Source organism: Balaenoptera borealis (assembly GCF_965194805.1).
Source record: "Balaenoptera borealis genome assembly, chromosome: 9".
NCBI lineage: Eukaryota > Metazoa > Chordata > Mammalia > Artiodactyla > Balaenopteridae > Balaenoptera > Balaenoptera borealis.
Window position 1 is genome coordinate 68,697,784 of NC_138873.1, and position 14,246 is coordinate 68,712,029.

The 14,246-nt window shown below is 42.7% G+C and overlaps 1 protein-coding gene across 2 annotated transcripts in view; it reads left to right on the forward strand.

Annotated features, from left to right (window-relative positions):
• The window catches only part of RNGTT (RNA guanylyltransferase and 5'-phosphatase), a 327,759-nt gene that overhangs the window by 230,096 nt on the left and 83,417 nt on the right, over positions 1 to 14,246 (forward strand). The window contains exon 16 of one of the 2 annotated variants that reach the window (XM_082405974.1): positions 349 to 3,015. The exons of the other annotated variant lie outside the window; for it this stretch is intronic. Coding sequence (XP_082262100.1) covers positions 349 to 551 — 203 coding nt within the window. The 3' untranslated portion in view covers positions 552 to 3,015. Of the gene's footprint in view, positions 1 to 348; positions 3,016 to 14,246 lie in introns of those variants that run through there. 2 annotated transcript variants of the gene reach the window in all.

Below are 14,246 nucleotides of genomic sequence, written 5' to 3' on the forward strand. Positions count from 1 at the left end.
TTCTTTAGAAACTGCTTGAATGTGGACCATAGTGTGACGCACTGGGCGAGATCAATATCCTACATAAACTGTTTGGAGGGATCAAAAACGGTAGTGAAGACAGGCTTAAGCCCAAATACGTAAAGTTTGGGTCTAGAATTAATAATAAAGGCAGCCACCAGAAATGCACTCACTTCGGGGGAGGGGGAGGGAGGAGCACAGCTGAATCCACAGCAAGTCACCCACGTTGGGAAGATGGAAAGTTTTAGCGTGTTGGGATGGAAACGTCTCCCCGTCCTCGTCTCCCTGGGGCGAGTCAGCTGCCTCCATGAACCCTCACACGAGACTCACGTCTCCCTTTGTCCACAGCCGTGTGCAACAGCATCTCAAACCCTGTCACCAAGGAGATGCTCTTTGAGTTCATCAACAGATGTGTGACAGCTTCTCAAGGACAGAAGCGAAAGCATCATCATCTGGACCCGGACACGGAGCTCATGCCTCCACCACCTCCCAAAAGACGTTTGACTGAAAGACCTGCCTCTGACTTCAGGATTGAGAGGAAAGATGAGTGAGGAAAAGTGCTGTTGCCCCATATTCTTTGCGACCAGAGAAATTCAAAACAGAGTGTGGCTTGATGTTGATACACGTTTGACTTTAAAAAAAAAAAAAAGAAGAAAGTATTGTAGCCAGCCTGTAAATATTTGATGCATTTGTTTCCTCAGTGCTACAATACATCATGGACTTAAACATTTTATTTATATCTGGTAAACTCAGCCTTACCTTGTGGAATCTGAAGATTGAAATATCCAAAGGTTTAAATGAGATTGAAATCAATGAAGAAGAGGCCTTGTTTATATACGGATAACGTACACTTTAATTTATAAAGTTAGCAATCTAGAACTGTGAGCGCCTAGAACACTGTATTTTTTAGAAGTTGTATTTCAACTATGATAGGTTTTCCTTTTAAAACATTTAGACAATGGCATTAAATATTCCTGCTATTATTTATCATGGATTTCCTACATTTCTGAAATTCTTGTATTCAAAACCAAATGACAAAGTTGTTAAATATTGTACTATATTAAACAACTTGGTCTGGCTTATATCATTCTAAGAAGTTGTTTTGGAAATGTAAAAGTAAAAAAGTAAAGCTCCAATTTTGTTAATTTCATCCTTTCTAAAGGAGGTATATTGAGTCTTTTCATCGTCTCTTTCTGTTGTTTGAACTGCAGCATCAGCTATCCAATGTATCCACTCTGGCAGTGGTCCCGAGTTACTTCATAGAACTTAGAGACACACCACCCGGTCCTGTGTGTGTTGTTCTCCTGGGAGACTTTTGTTCTCTCTTTCCTTTTTTTTAGTTTTAATGCCAGGGCTACTTCTGCTGTACCTCAGTGGTAACACATTGCAGATTACATTAAAACACACAACTCACTGTGATGATGGGAGTGATATCAGATACAGACAGTGTTGTATTTGTTCCCTTGCGCCAAACAGCAAAGGAAATGCCAGCTGACTCTTTTGATTAGAAGGTAATGTCGGTGGAAGAGAATGCTGTCACTAGAAAATGCTCTCCCACTGCTTGATAAATGCAGAGGCAAAGACTAGACATCTGTAGGAACTAAACATCAAGGAAGCCAAGACATTTATTTTCAAAGCCAGAATTCTCTCATCTTCTATTCTGGGAATGCTATTTCAGTTGTACATCTGAATTTTAAAAAAAAAAACAAAAAACAAAAAACACATTTACTGATAGATAATGGATTTAAAGAGTGGCTAATTGGTCACATGCCATTGTTGGGAAACTGTGTTCTGATTGGTTTGTGAAGGAACTCTTGAAAATTAGCCTACTAGAGGCTAATGTATTTATTTTTAGAGGTACAGGTTTTAAGTATGTGTATTTAAACAAATTTTCATGATCTGAATTTTATATATGTATATGCATATATATGTGAGTATATGCAGCAGTGTATATTCTTCTACTAATACAGTGAGAAATCCAAACAGGTCACCTAGTAGATTGAATATCTGATAGGATTTCTATATCAAATAGCACAGATTAACCAAACATGTATTTATATTCACCCGAGTTTTAATGTTTTTAAACAAAGTTTCTTCCTGCAGTGCTTTTCTATATGAAGTACTAGAGTCATGCTTGGGCTTCTTCCCTTATTGTTCCCAAGTTATGTAATGTATAGTGAATTTATTCAAAATGCCATTTTAGTGTTTCTTTCCTAGAGTACTTTTGTGCGTTTGAGCACAACAGGGATTAAAACATCTGATTGCCGCAGTAACTATTGAGAAATGGAAATTGGTCAAGGTCTCATGGTGTCTTGTACAAAGCAGATCTAAAAAAAACGCCTCTGCAATTCCAAATAGTCCGACGCCTGCTCCACCAGGATTGGTGGCTCTTTTCACAAGGTGCATTGCTTTCTTCCAAACCCGTGTAAACGCAGAAGGCTTTTGCAGATGTAAGAGCAAGCTTTTGTCAGCATTCTTTAATGGAGTTAAAATGTTTATGGTAATTGTAACCTTTTAAATGAGTTACGTGAAAAGAGCATCTCATTTTTAATACACCCAGATATTTTCTCCTTGCCTTTGTGCATTTTCCAGGACTTAATTTTCTTAATTTATCTTTTCCTTTCAATTGTAGTGAAGTATAATAAGTAGATCCCATTTAGCCCCTGAACACATTACCATCTACAGTGTCATAAAAAGTCATCTGGAAAGTCAGGGGAGGGGTGGAAATCTGGAGTCAGGATTTGGGACGTCATGAAGGAAACACTTTCTTTCTCAGCCCACTTCATAATAACTGTTTTCTGACACTGAAGTTTTGTAGATGAGAATAAGAAAACTTTACTTTCCTGAGTTATGACATATAACTTTGCTTTGTGTTTGGAAAAGATGTGGAAGACTCGACTGCCTGGCTGGTTACACTTGCTTTCCATGAAATGCTCAGAAAATGTCAGGACATTCCTTCTCTAATTGTGTGTCAGTGCAGTATTGTAATAAAACTACTGATTTAAAATAATAGAAGGTGTATCTACTTTGTTTTACTGGTGATGCCTTTGTGTCCCTTTAGATAACCAACGCAGTCATGTCCCTTTTATTGCTGGCATCAGATCCTGCTGCTGTCCACCATACCCATCAAAATCCACCTGGTTTTGTTGCATTCTAGAGATTAGCATGAAGACTTGGAAAATCTTCTGTTTTCCTTCCTGAGAAACCGAGAAACTTGGAAGTTAAGAATCAAATACTTCCAGATGGAGAAAACTAATGTGGTAGAGAAAACCCCGGGGCTCAACCCAAAGACCAAGTCTAGGCTCTGCCTCTCGTTGCTTCTCTGTCCTCTCTAGAACTTGTTTCTCCCCTCCCCCATCTATAAAATGCCAAGATTGGATCAGATGATCAAAAAGAAGCTTTTCAGGTCTGACATGATTCTTGTGTAAAAACCAGTGCTTTGTAAACATCCTGTATTCACAATAATAGCAATATGACCATTATGGAATAGTCACCAAGCCCCAAGCTGCCCTAAAGACAAGCACTCTGTGCAGGGAGGTACTATCATCAACCTCATTTGTAGCTGAGGAAGCTCTGACCCAAGGTAACATAGCTAGTTAGTTGTGAGCTGAGACCCAAACACAGGTCTTTCTACTCCAGGTCCTAATTTACTGTGCAGTCAGTACTCCCTGAAAGGCTCTGGTACAGCCTCTGTGAGGAGGGCTGCTTCTGTGCCAGGGTCCCAAACTATTGAAGCTGTTTCTTCGGTGCTAACAGGTAATAGGTTCCAAGCACCTCTCTCCAAAATAAGATGAAGTTTGGAGCAGGAAAGTAAATACATTTTTAGGACCTTATTTAACAATATTTAAATGTGAGTGATGCAGAGGCCGTGAAAAGTTTAATAATTCTCATAAAGATGCTAAATTCCAAAGATGCAATTAGCAAGAAATAAGTGATTAAATCACACACTGGGCCAGCATTTCCTGATTGTCGCATAGTTTGCTGTCAACTCTGATGCTTTGGCAGGTTATCGTCAGCCTTGGTCAATTCCAGATGTGTCCATCCCCTCCCTAGACTCAGCTGTCGGGTGACCTCCCAAGCTTCTAAGAAGATTTCACGTTTCAAAAAAATCAGTGCACAGATCTGGGGTAGCCAACTGTTCTGCCATGAAAGGTCATTTACAAAAAACTGGGTTGCCATCGTTTCATAAAATAAAGGGAATCTTAATACCCGAAAAGGAAGTAAGGCATAATTTAGAAGAAAAGACATGCATTTACGCAGACCAAATTTTGTTTTATGAAAGTCTCACTACACCATCCTTTGCTTCTACATTTAACCCCAAACTGGTGAAAACTTTTTCATAGGCCAGTGTTGGGAATCAATGCAAAGGTGAAATTCCAGATCGGGGCTTGTAAGTGGGGAGAGGGGCATGAAAACCCCAGGGAAGAAGCAGCCCCTGGTTCCATAGCTGAAGGTCGTTTTCATATTAACTGTCGTCCAGTTACCTCACAGTGGTTGATTACTTGTGCTCTGGTGATCGAAGATATATAGGTGAACAATGAAATTATCTGAATGTTTAAAAATACACAAATAGAATGAAACCCTCACCTCTTTGAGGTACAAAAATAAGCATAACCGAATATAACACAGAAAAACAGAATTTGGCTTTGACAGCAAGTCACACCAACAAGAGTCACCAGTTTTCACAATTTCGAAGTTGGCACATGGTCTATTTTCTCTTTAGATTGCCGCCACCGGAATGATCTTTCATTCAGCTTCATGCGAAGCTTCTCTTGTTTTCCTCTGCAGTCAGAGCTCCCTGGCCCATGACATCAGAGGCCCTGTGTGACCCAGTCTCCACCTGTACATCCAGGTTTGGGTCTCACCGCAGTGTGACTCCTGGCTGTCCCAAATCTCCATGCTCTCTGCACCCAGGAACCTTTGGTCGTGGTGCTTCTACTGCTTCTGTCAGAAAGCCCCAAGCTCCCTTACCCCCAGCATCAGGGAGGCCTTCCCGCCACAGGTAGCCTCCTGGCTGTCACGCTGTGTCGTGATGGTCTCCCCTGGGCTCCGTGAGCGGAGGGACTCTGTCATACACAGCACAGGGCTCGGCAACAGTGGGCACCCGGCAGTAATTAGGGCGGGAGGTTCACATGCCTTTCTGTACTTGCTGTTGAGACGCAGTCAAGATGTGGGAACTGTACTCTATTTTCTTTTTTTTTTTCTTTTGGCCGCATGCAAGATCTTAGCTTCCTGACCAGGGCTCGAACCCATGTCTCCTGCAGTGGAAGCATGGAATCTTAACCACTGGACTGTCAGGGACGTCCCTATACTCAATGTTTTGTAACAACCTATAAGGGAAAAAAATCTAAAAAAGAATATATATGCATACAATATTGTGTTAGCTTCAGGTGTACAGCACAGTGATTCAGTTATAAATATATCACTGTGCTGTACACCTGAAACTAACACAACATTGTAAATCAACTGTACTTCAATTAAAAAAAAAAAAAGATGTGTCTGCTCTTGTCTCCCTCCGTTTAGTTATATAGGAACAGAAAATTGTTTTGTCCCTCTAGCCTTCTCGTCATCATAGAAGCACTGATAACATCTCTCGTTTCTTGAGAATTTCTTCACAGCCCATCTCTGATGCATCTTGTATTTAATCCTGATTAGAAGTGTCTTGTCTGTTGTTGCCTTTTGCACTGAAAATGAATGCTTCTGAGGGAAACTTCTCAGCAGGAAGAATCTTAAGAAAAGTGCCCTGGTCTCCTCGCTGTGATATACTCTGAGGGAGGTGTGAGGGAAGCAGTGTTTTTCATCACGTCTTACTTTTCAGGGCAGTTTCACGGAGCTTGCCACATCTGAAACTAGAAGGCTCCTTCTCCCCACCCACCTGCTCCCGCCCAACTTCTGATGTTTTCAAAGAGAAGTCCTTTGGTAGCAGCTGAGGCTTTTCAGTTAGTTTTAAAAATAAATAGCAGTCCGTGATCCCGTAGCGTGAATTGGTGCTTCTAGCCATGTCTTTTAGAGTGGGAAAGGCAAGTGAAAGATACTCTTCTTGTTGCTACTATCAAATGCTATCTTCCAAGATCTAAGGGAATAAGAAACTTTACTGTTTCTGTAGACGTTCTGCTTCCCCTCCGAAGGCCATTAGGGGAGTCTTGCATAGCTTTGATCTACAGCATAAACACACACTGGAGGTGAGGGCCACAGGGACCCCAACCGAACAATACCACAACCAAAACTTTTCTATAATAAATTTTCTTGAAAATTCTGCATGTGGGTAGAAACCAGACACCTGGACACATCGCATACAATTGGGATGATGCAGGAGGTGGAACGTGGTCTAGGCCTCGGTGGATGGGTGGGATGAATGGGGAGGGGGAGGTGTGGACAGAGAGTGTGGGGGGAGTATGCTTTCCGGGGCTGTGTCTAGAGCCTGTGTGCAGGGCAGTGGTAGGAAATATGGCTGTCCTCACTCCATCCGAAGCTCACCAACCACCTACCCACCGCTGGCCCCTTGATCTCCTTCCAGCTATTGACCCATTTCTCTCTGTCCCCCTTTCCTTCGGAATTCCTAGAAGGAGGTGATCGCACTCACTTGCTCCTTTTTTCCTCATCTCTCTTGAACCCACTGCCAGCAGGCTCTCGTCCCTGCTGAGACTGCTCGTCACCACCACCAGTGCCTCTACAGGTCACATCCATTCTCCGAACTGACCCATCAGCACCATCAGTGTTTCAGTTTCTCTCTGTTTTGTTTTATTTTGTTACTTTTTTTTTTTGGCCACGCCATTGTGTTATGCGGGATCTTAGTTCCCCGACCAGAGATGGAACCCACAGCCCCTGCAGTGGAAGCGCGGAGCCTTAACCACTGGACCGCCAGGAAAGTTGCTGTTACTTCTTTTTAATGGGAAATTTCCTACATATACACAAATAAGGAAAATGGTAAAATGAACTCCCCCATCTACCCAGATTCAGCAATGATCAATGTGGCAGTTCCTGTTTATTTTATACACCAACTAGCCCCCCACCCTCCATTACACACATGCGTGTACACACACAACACACACACGATTATTTTTAAACAAATCACAAACTACTCCCTCCTTGTTGAACCCTTTCTGCTCTTGGTTTCCAGGCCACCATAGTTTCTTGGCTTTCTTTCCTTCCACCCACAGTTCTCTCTTGCTGAGCCCTCTTTACCTTCTCAACCTTTGCATGTGGTAGTGACCCAGGCTCAGTCCACTGGCCTCTGTGTACACTCTCTAAGAGATCTCTCCTACTCTCTGAACACTAATACCATCTACACACAATTTCCAAACCTATTTCTAGCCTGGATCTCTCTCGTGAATTCTAGACTCAACTATTCAACTGACAACTTGACATCTTCACTTGGATGCCTAATGGTCACCTGAAGCTTAATACGCCCCAGACTGAACTTTCCTCCTCCTGTAGACTTCCTTCTCTTCCCACAGGCTTCTCAGAGAGCTCAGTTCATGGCAATTGCACTTTTCCAGTTGCTTGAGAATCATCCTTGATTCTTTTCTTCCTCTGACATTTCACATCCAATCAATCCACCAGCAGATGCCAGCGGCACTACCTTCAAACTGTAACCAGAATTTAACAACTTCTTACCCTCTTCAAACCTCTCATCTCATCTCTTGCCTGGATTATTGCAATAGCCTCCTAACTGGTCTCCCAGTTTTCGCTCTCCCTCATCACCTTCTCAATCCAGTCTCGCCACAGCTGTCTGTAGTGTTTTTTAGAACATGTCACTCAACTACTCAAAACCTTCCAGGGCCTTCCACCTCACTCAGGATTAAATCCTAAATGCACATCGTCATTCATCCAGGACTACATAACCTGGCCTCCAGCCGACTCCCTCTCATCTCTTCCTTCTTGTACACTCTGCTCATCGATTCTGGCCCCTTTGCAGTTTCTCCAACTTGCCAAGCATGCTCTGACTTTAAGGACTTGGAACTTTCTTTTCCCTTTACCTGAAATGCCCTTCCCCTCGATATCCATAAGTCTCACCCTCATTTCATTCGTCTCGAGACAAATGCTGCCTCATCAAAAAGGACTTCCTGACCATCCCATCTAATATGCCACTCCCATCACCGTCTACCTTCTTACCCGAATTTATTTTTCTACAAGCAGTTATGATCTAACATATATGTTTGCTTGTTCGCCTGTTATCTGACTCTCTCTAGAATGTAAGTTCCATGGGAACTGAGAATTTGATTTCATTCATTGCTGTATTTCCAGCACCTAGGCCAGTCTGGCACGAAGTGTAGGAGTTCAGTAAATATTTCTCGAATCTATAAATGAACTCGGGTTACATAGATAGGCTGGGGACAGATTATGAAGGGATTTGAATGTCTGGCTAAGAAGTTAAGCTAAATTTGGTCAACAATAAAGAGCTATTGAAAGCTTTTTTTTTTTTTTGCTGCACTGCCCGGCTTGCAAGATCTTAGTTCCCTGACCAGGAATTGAACCCGGGCCCTGGGCAGTGAGAGCACAGAGTCCTAACCACTGGACCGCCAGGGAATTCCCTATTGAAAGCTTTTAAACAAGGGAGTTTTTGGGTGAAATAAGCTGGTAATAATCTGTCAAAAGTGGCCAGTTGGGAGGATATTGTAATAATCCAGGTGAGAGGTAAAGAACCCAGGATAGGGTGGCATCTACCAAAATCAAGGAGATTGGATGTGACAGGCATTCAGGAGGGAGAATCATCAAGATTCAGCAGTCAGTTGAGAAGCCAAGTTTACCTTCAAGGGTTTGAGCCGAGGTGGGGTGACGGTGGTGCCCTTAACAAAGCAGAGAAGTGACAAGGAAGAGCTGATTTGGGGTTGGGATGAAGAAGGGGCCTCTGGGCGTGACGAGCGGGAGGTGCTGTCAGGAGATTCAGATGGAATTGTCCAAAGAGAGGACAGAAATGTAGAACTGGAACTTGGACAGTCAGACCACCAGCAGGATTTTAAATTCGTCCACACAATAGTGATGGTGAAAACAGTGTGTGTAGAAGGTTTGGAGTACAAGAGGGTCAGAGACCCCAATGATAATGGGTAGGAGAGAAAAAAAAAAAAAAACTAGGAAAGAAAGTAAGGCATCAAGAAGTAAGAAGAGGCTCAAGAAGGTACAGCCCACAGTCGATAAGAGAGAAATGTTTCTTTTTTTTCCTTTGCCAAAAATATTTTTATTGAGCATTCAAAGATGAAAAAGGCTGAAAGCCAAAGTAGTAGCCTTGACTTTTTAATGTCATTACAAATACTGCTTCTTTGAAACCTGGCGCTCATCCATTTAGCCCCATCTATGTGTTTTTTTGGTTTTTTTCTGAGAGACTTCAGGGCTTTACACTCAAGTCTCCTTAACAAGTCACACAAAACCTCCTGGTCCTGGCCCGAGAGGGAGAATGTTTCTTGCTAGAGAGGGCAGGAAATGGTTCTGATTGCTCCAGAGAGTCAGAGAGTCAAGGGCTGAGAAAAGGGCCTTGAATTGGGTTTCTAGGTGACCTTCAGAAAGATGATGCTGGTGGCTGAGGTGAAGGGAGAAACAAGAAAAAATAGGAGGAAATGGAGGTGTTGGGGTTAGGGGCTTCATCTGTGTCAACAGGTGAATTTACTATTCCCAAGAGTAGTGGTTACGCAGGGCGCGTTCACTTTGTGATGCTACGTCTAGTGGACGCGAACGTCTGTTGTACACGAAGGCAGAGGCTTAGCGCCTCCCGCTAAAGCCCTCACCGGCCTCCCAGGAGGCCCCTTCTGATCAGCCACAGCGGCCATGTGCACAGCAGCTCCACAAGCTGTCTGTCCAGGCTGGGCGGAGTCATGCTGCACAGCTGGCCTCACCCAGTTTCCACGGTGGAGCATCTGTACATCATGGTCCTTGATGTTGGTCATTGCGCTTTTGCCTGCAGGAGCCCAGAGGCAGCTCTCAGCTGGAGGCCACGGTCTATGCCCCACCTGGCCACCCTGCGGGCCGGGACAGCAGGGTGTCTTGAAACAGTGACTGGGAAGCTCTCACCCATGGCTGATGAACTATTGTGATGGTCTTCATTTTAGGTATAAGGAGACTGTTTTAAAAATACACCTGCATTCTCCACATTAGGGCTTCTCATTATTTGGAAATAGTTGACATAAAAATAATCTGACTGGATTCAAAGTCCATTTGTTTTATCATAAGAAACATCAGCAAGAAATCACATTTGTACGTAGAAATGAAAAAGAGAAGAGACTGTTGGTTCTTTAAATATAATTTCAGCTGTCGACATTTTGAAAGGTTCCCAAAGAATGGTTTTAATTTTTTTATTTCTAACGTGCAGTTTCTCGTTGATAGTGACTACCAAGAATTTGAAGAGATTATCATTAAAAAGTCTTCAAAAAGACACATGCACCCCAGTGTTCATTACAGCACTATTTACAATAGCCAGGTCATGGAAGCAACCTAAATACCCATCGACAGATGAATGGACAAAGAAGATGTGGTACATATATACAATGGAATATTACTCAGCCATAAAAAGGAACAAAATTGGGTCATTTGTAGAGACATGGATGGACCTAGAGACTGTCATACAGAGTGAAGTAAGTCAGAAAGAGAAAAACAAATATCATATATTAATACATATATGTGGAATCTAGAAAAATGGTACAGATGAACTGGTTTTCAGGGCAGAAGTAGAGACACAACAGGGCAGATGTAGAGAACAAATGTATGGACACCAAGGGGGGAAAGTGGTGGAGGGCTAGTGGTGATGGTGGGATGAATTGGGAGATTGGGATTGACATATATACACTAATATGTATAAAATGGATAACTAATAAGAACTTGCTGTATAAAAAAATAAAAATTCAAAAAAATTTTTAAAAAATATAAAATAAGTAAGCTTACTATTAATAAATGTTAAGAAAGCTACAAAGTACACTACAAAGATAAAAAAAAATAGATAACTAATAAGAACCTGCTGTATAAAAAATAAATTAATTTTAAAAAATCTAAAAAAAAAACAAATAAAAGGTCTTGATTAGGATTCGAGGACAGCATTTGAAGCATTAAAACTGATATTAAAAAAGTCATGTCCATAGAAGAAAGCTCAAATTTCTTGTTTAACATTTTGAAAAGATTTTATTTTGAAGTTTCACACAAAGCTATATCTTCCCTGGGACTTTGTATTTTACTTTTCTTTAGATCAAAATTTCATAATATTAAAAAATATAATGGACTTTTCCCCCCCAAGACCCATAAAGACACCCTAAGTCTCTAGTTTACCCCAGGGTACCCTTCAAAGAGTGTCATGTTTTGAGTTTGCCATGATGAGAAAAGGGCTGGGGAGTGTTGTTCTGATGACCCAGGATGGGAGATTGCCAAGGTGAAAACAGAAGAAGTTTGAAAAGGTGAGGGATTTTACTCCTGACTGGGTAGGAAATCAAAAAAAAAGTCAGGAGGGGATGATGACCTGGGGAATGAGAAAGAGTAAGGAGACCAGATCCCAGGATCACGTAGACCTGGCTCCAAAAAGCTAAGAAAGAAGGGAACTGAGAATGACAGGGCACCGTTTTCCATCTCTCTTAGTCCCGTATTTCCTTTGCTGCCTCATCCCAGTATCAGGACTTTTTTTTTGTTAAAAAATGACAGAAAAACAAACTTGCCTACTCTAGATAACTGAATAGTCCAGAAGGCAGGCATGACTTCAGGAATGGCTTGATCTAGGAGCTTTCCCATCACTCAACTCCTAGCATCACTGGGCTTCATATGGTAGCCCATGGTTTCTCCAGAATCACATCGCAGTTCGCATCCATCATAAAGAGTAAATATCTCTCTACCAACAGTCCCAGCAAAAGTTTTGTTACATCTCATTGCATCTGGTTGGGTCATTTGCCCATTCCTGAGCTGGTCCCTGTGACCAGGGAATGTAATGTCCTCTTATGGCTGGTGCCCATCACTATAGTGGAGAATGGAACCAACTCTCCCAATATTTCCTTTCTTTACTTACTTTTATTATTTCTTTTTGCCAGTTACCTGAGCTTTACTCATACAGTAGAGATAGTCCAAATATTAAGTTACTCATACAGTAGAGATAGTCCACATATTAAGTAACTCATAGGCAAGGGTGCTGACCAATCAGAACAGCTCTGGAGCAGCATACCTGAGGTTCCCTGCCAAGCCAGGTGTTAACCCTCTCTGGTTGCTAGTTTTGGGGGAGGTCTGGGGGTGCCGAGGAAGAGGCAGGATAGCTGGGAGGAGAAAGATGCTTACAGGGGGTGGTTAGGGACATGGCTGTTTTCCAACTTGTATTCAACTGACACTGGCTTTCAGTATTTACAAGTGTTACTCTATCATGAATGTTAGCACTGCTTGTTTTATTCCAACTATTCTTGTGTGCGTTTAATCCTTTCTGCCACCACAGATAGACCATCCCCTTAAAGGCTGGGAAGAGAGCTTGTTTCTGAATCTCCTATAGCAACCAACAAGGTACATTCGTCCATTCACTTATTCACTCGACAAGCATTTCTTGAGCCCAACAAATAGTAGATCCTGAATAATTTTATTTGAATGAATGCAATAGTTTCCTTTAAAAGGGTTGCATAGGAAGTGTTATGGTTGTAGAAAGATCATTTTGTTTAAGGAGAAGAGGTAAGTGGAAAGTTTGAGGAAACTGACAACAGTTTATGATAATAAACAGAATCGACTTCCCTCGGAACAGTGACAGAGGTTTTCCCAAAGCTTGTCCTGGTTACAAATATGTTACCCCAGATATCTTGTTGATGGGACCCAGGGAAGGGCGGGCAGAAGGGAAGACGCTGCCCCAGGGTGAGAACAGAGATGCTGTTCATGGGGCAGGAGAAAAGTAATGACATGCAGGAGGCTGGATGGATGACATTTGGGGAGGACGGAGTGATCATCTGGACCCTGATCACCTCCTGGGATCTTCCTGGAGAAAAGAAAAGCAAGAGCCTGAGTTTGAGCTGGAAGTTGCCTTTGAAAGCATCTGGTCCCATTTTAGAGATGAGCAAAGTGAGACCCAAAATCCGAGGTGTCTCTCTTTTTTTTAAATTAATTAATTTATTTGTTTTTATTTTTGGCTGCGTTGGGTCTTCGTTGCTGTGCGCGGGCTTTCTCTAGTTGCGGTGAGCAGGGGCTGCTCTTCATTGCGGAGCACGGTCTCTAGGTGCATGGGCTTCTGTAGTTGTGGTGTGTGGGCTCAGTAGTTGTGGCTCACGAGCTTTAGAACGCAGGCTCAGTAGTTGTGGTGCTCGGGCTTAGTTGTTTCATGGCATGTGGGATCTTCCCGGACCAGGGCTCAAACCCGTGTCCCCTGCATTGGCAGGCAGATTCTTAACCACTGCACCACCAGGGAAGCCCCCTGAGGTGTCTTTAACGAGGTCGCTCAGCTGGCCCCTGACTTCCTTAATTCTCAGCTCACTTGGCATTTCTCCCCGAGGAGATAAAAATGGGCATGAAAGAAAGTTGCCTCCAATTAAGCAGACGATGTGACCTTTCACAAAGCCCATAAGTAGCCCAGAGGTGACTGCCCTTTACCCTCTTATCATCCTGGAGCCTGAGCGACCTGGGGCGCCCGTGTGCATGTGGGCAGCACTGGTGCACACACCCGCCTCCAAGGCTTAGATGTTCATCCAAGGTCAAGCAAAGACCTCAGGCACCGCTGACAGGAGTTGCGTAACCCACAAGCACACGTCTACTTAGAAAAGTTTGATTTTGATTGCCATAGAAGGCAAAACATCTTAAAATGAAGTTGAGCTATCTTTGGGTAGGATGCAAAACCGCCCATGGGTATATCACATCAGAAACGATGTGTGATTTCTTCCAGTCCCTCAACTCAAAAAAGATGAACAGATTTAACTGATGCGTCCTAAAAATAAATAAATAAATAAGATCTGCTTTGAGCTTGAAACCAAGTATAGAAGTTTCAGGGTCTCTTTTTTGGGGAGGGGGTGGGGGGCATTGTGAGGTGAAAGACAGTGGGGAAATTTTTTTTTTCAGTGTAAAGACTAAATTATAACGAGACTGTTTTAGCTCTGAGCATTTTCTGCTGGGAATAACAAGATTACTAAAGGTCACAGAAACAAGGTTGGCTTGGAAAAAATTATGAATGGTGCTTAGATCATCACACATATGCCCGAGGAGATTTCTTCTTCTGAGTTGAGAACCAACACTCCTTTTCTAAACCTGTAATTTCAATAACAAAACAAGTCAAACCCAGAGCGGACCTGACTCTCAGGACTCAGAGGTGGAGGCATAGGATC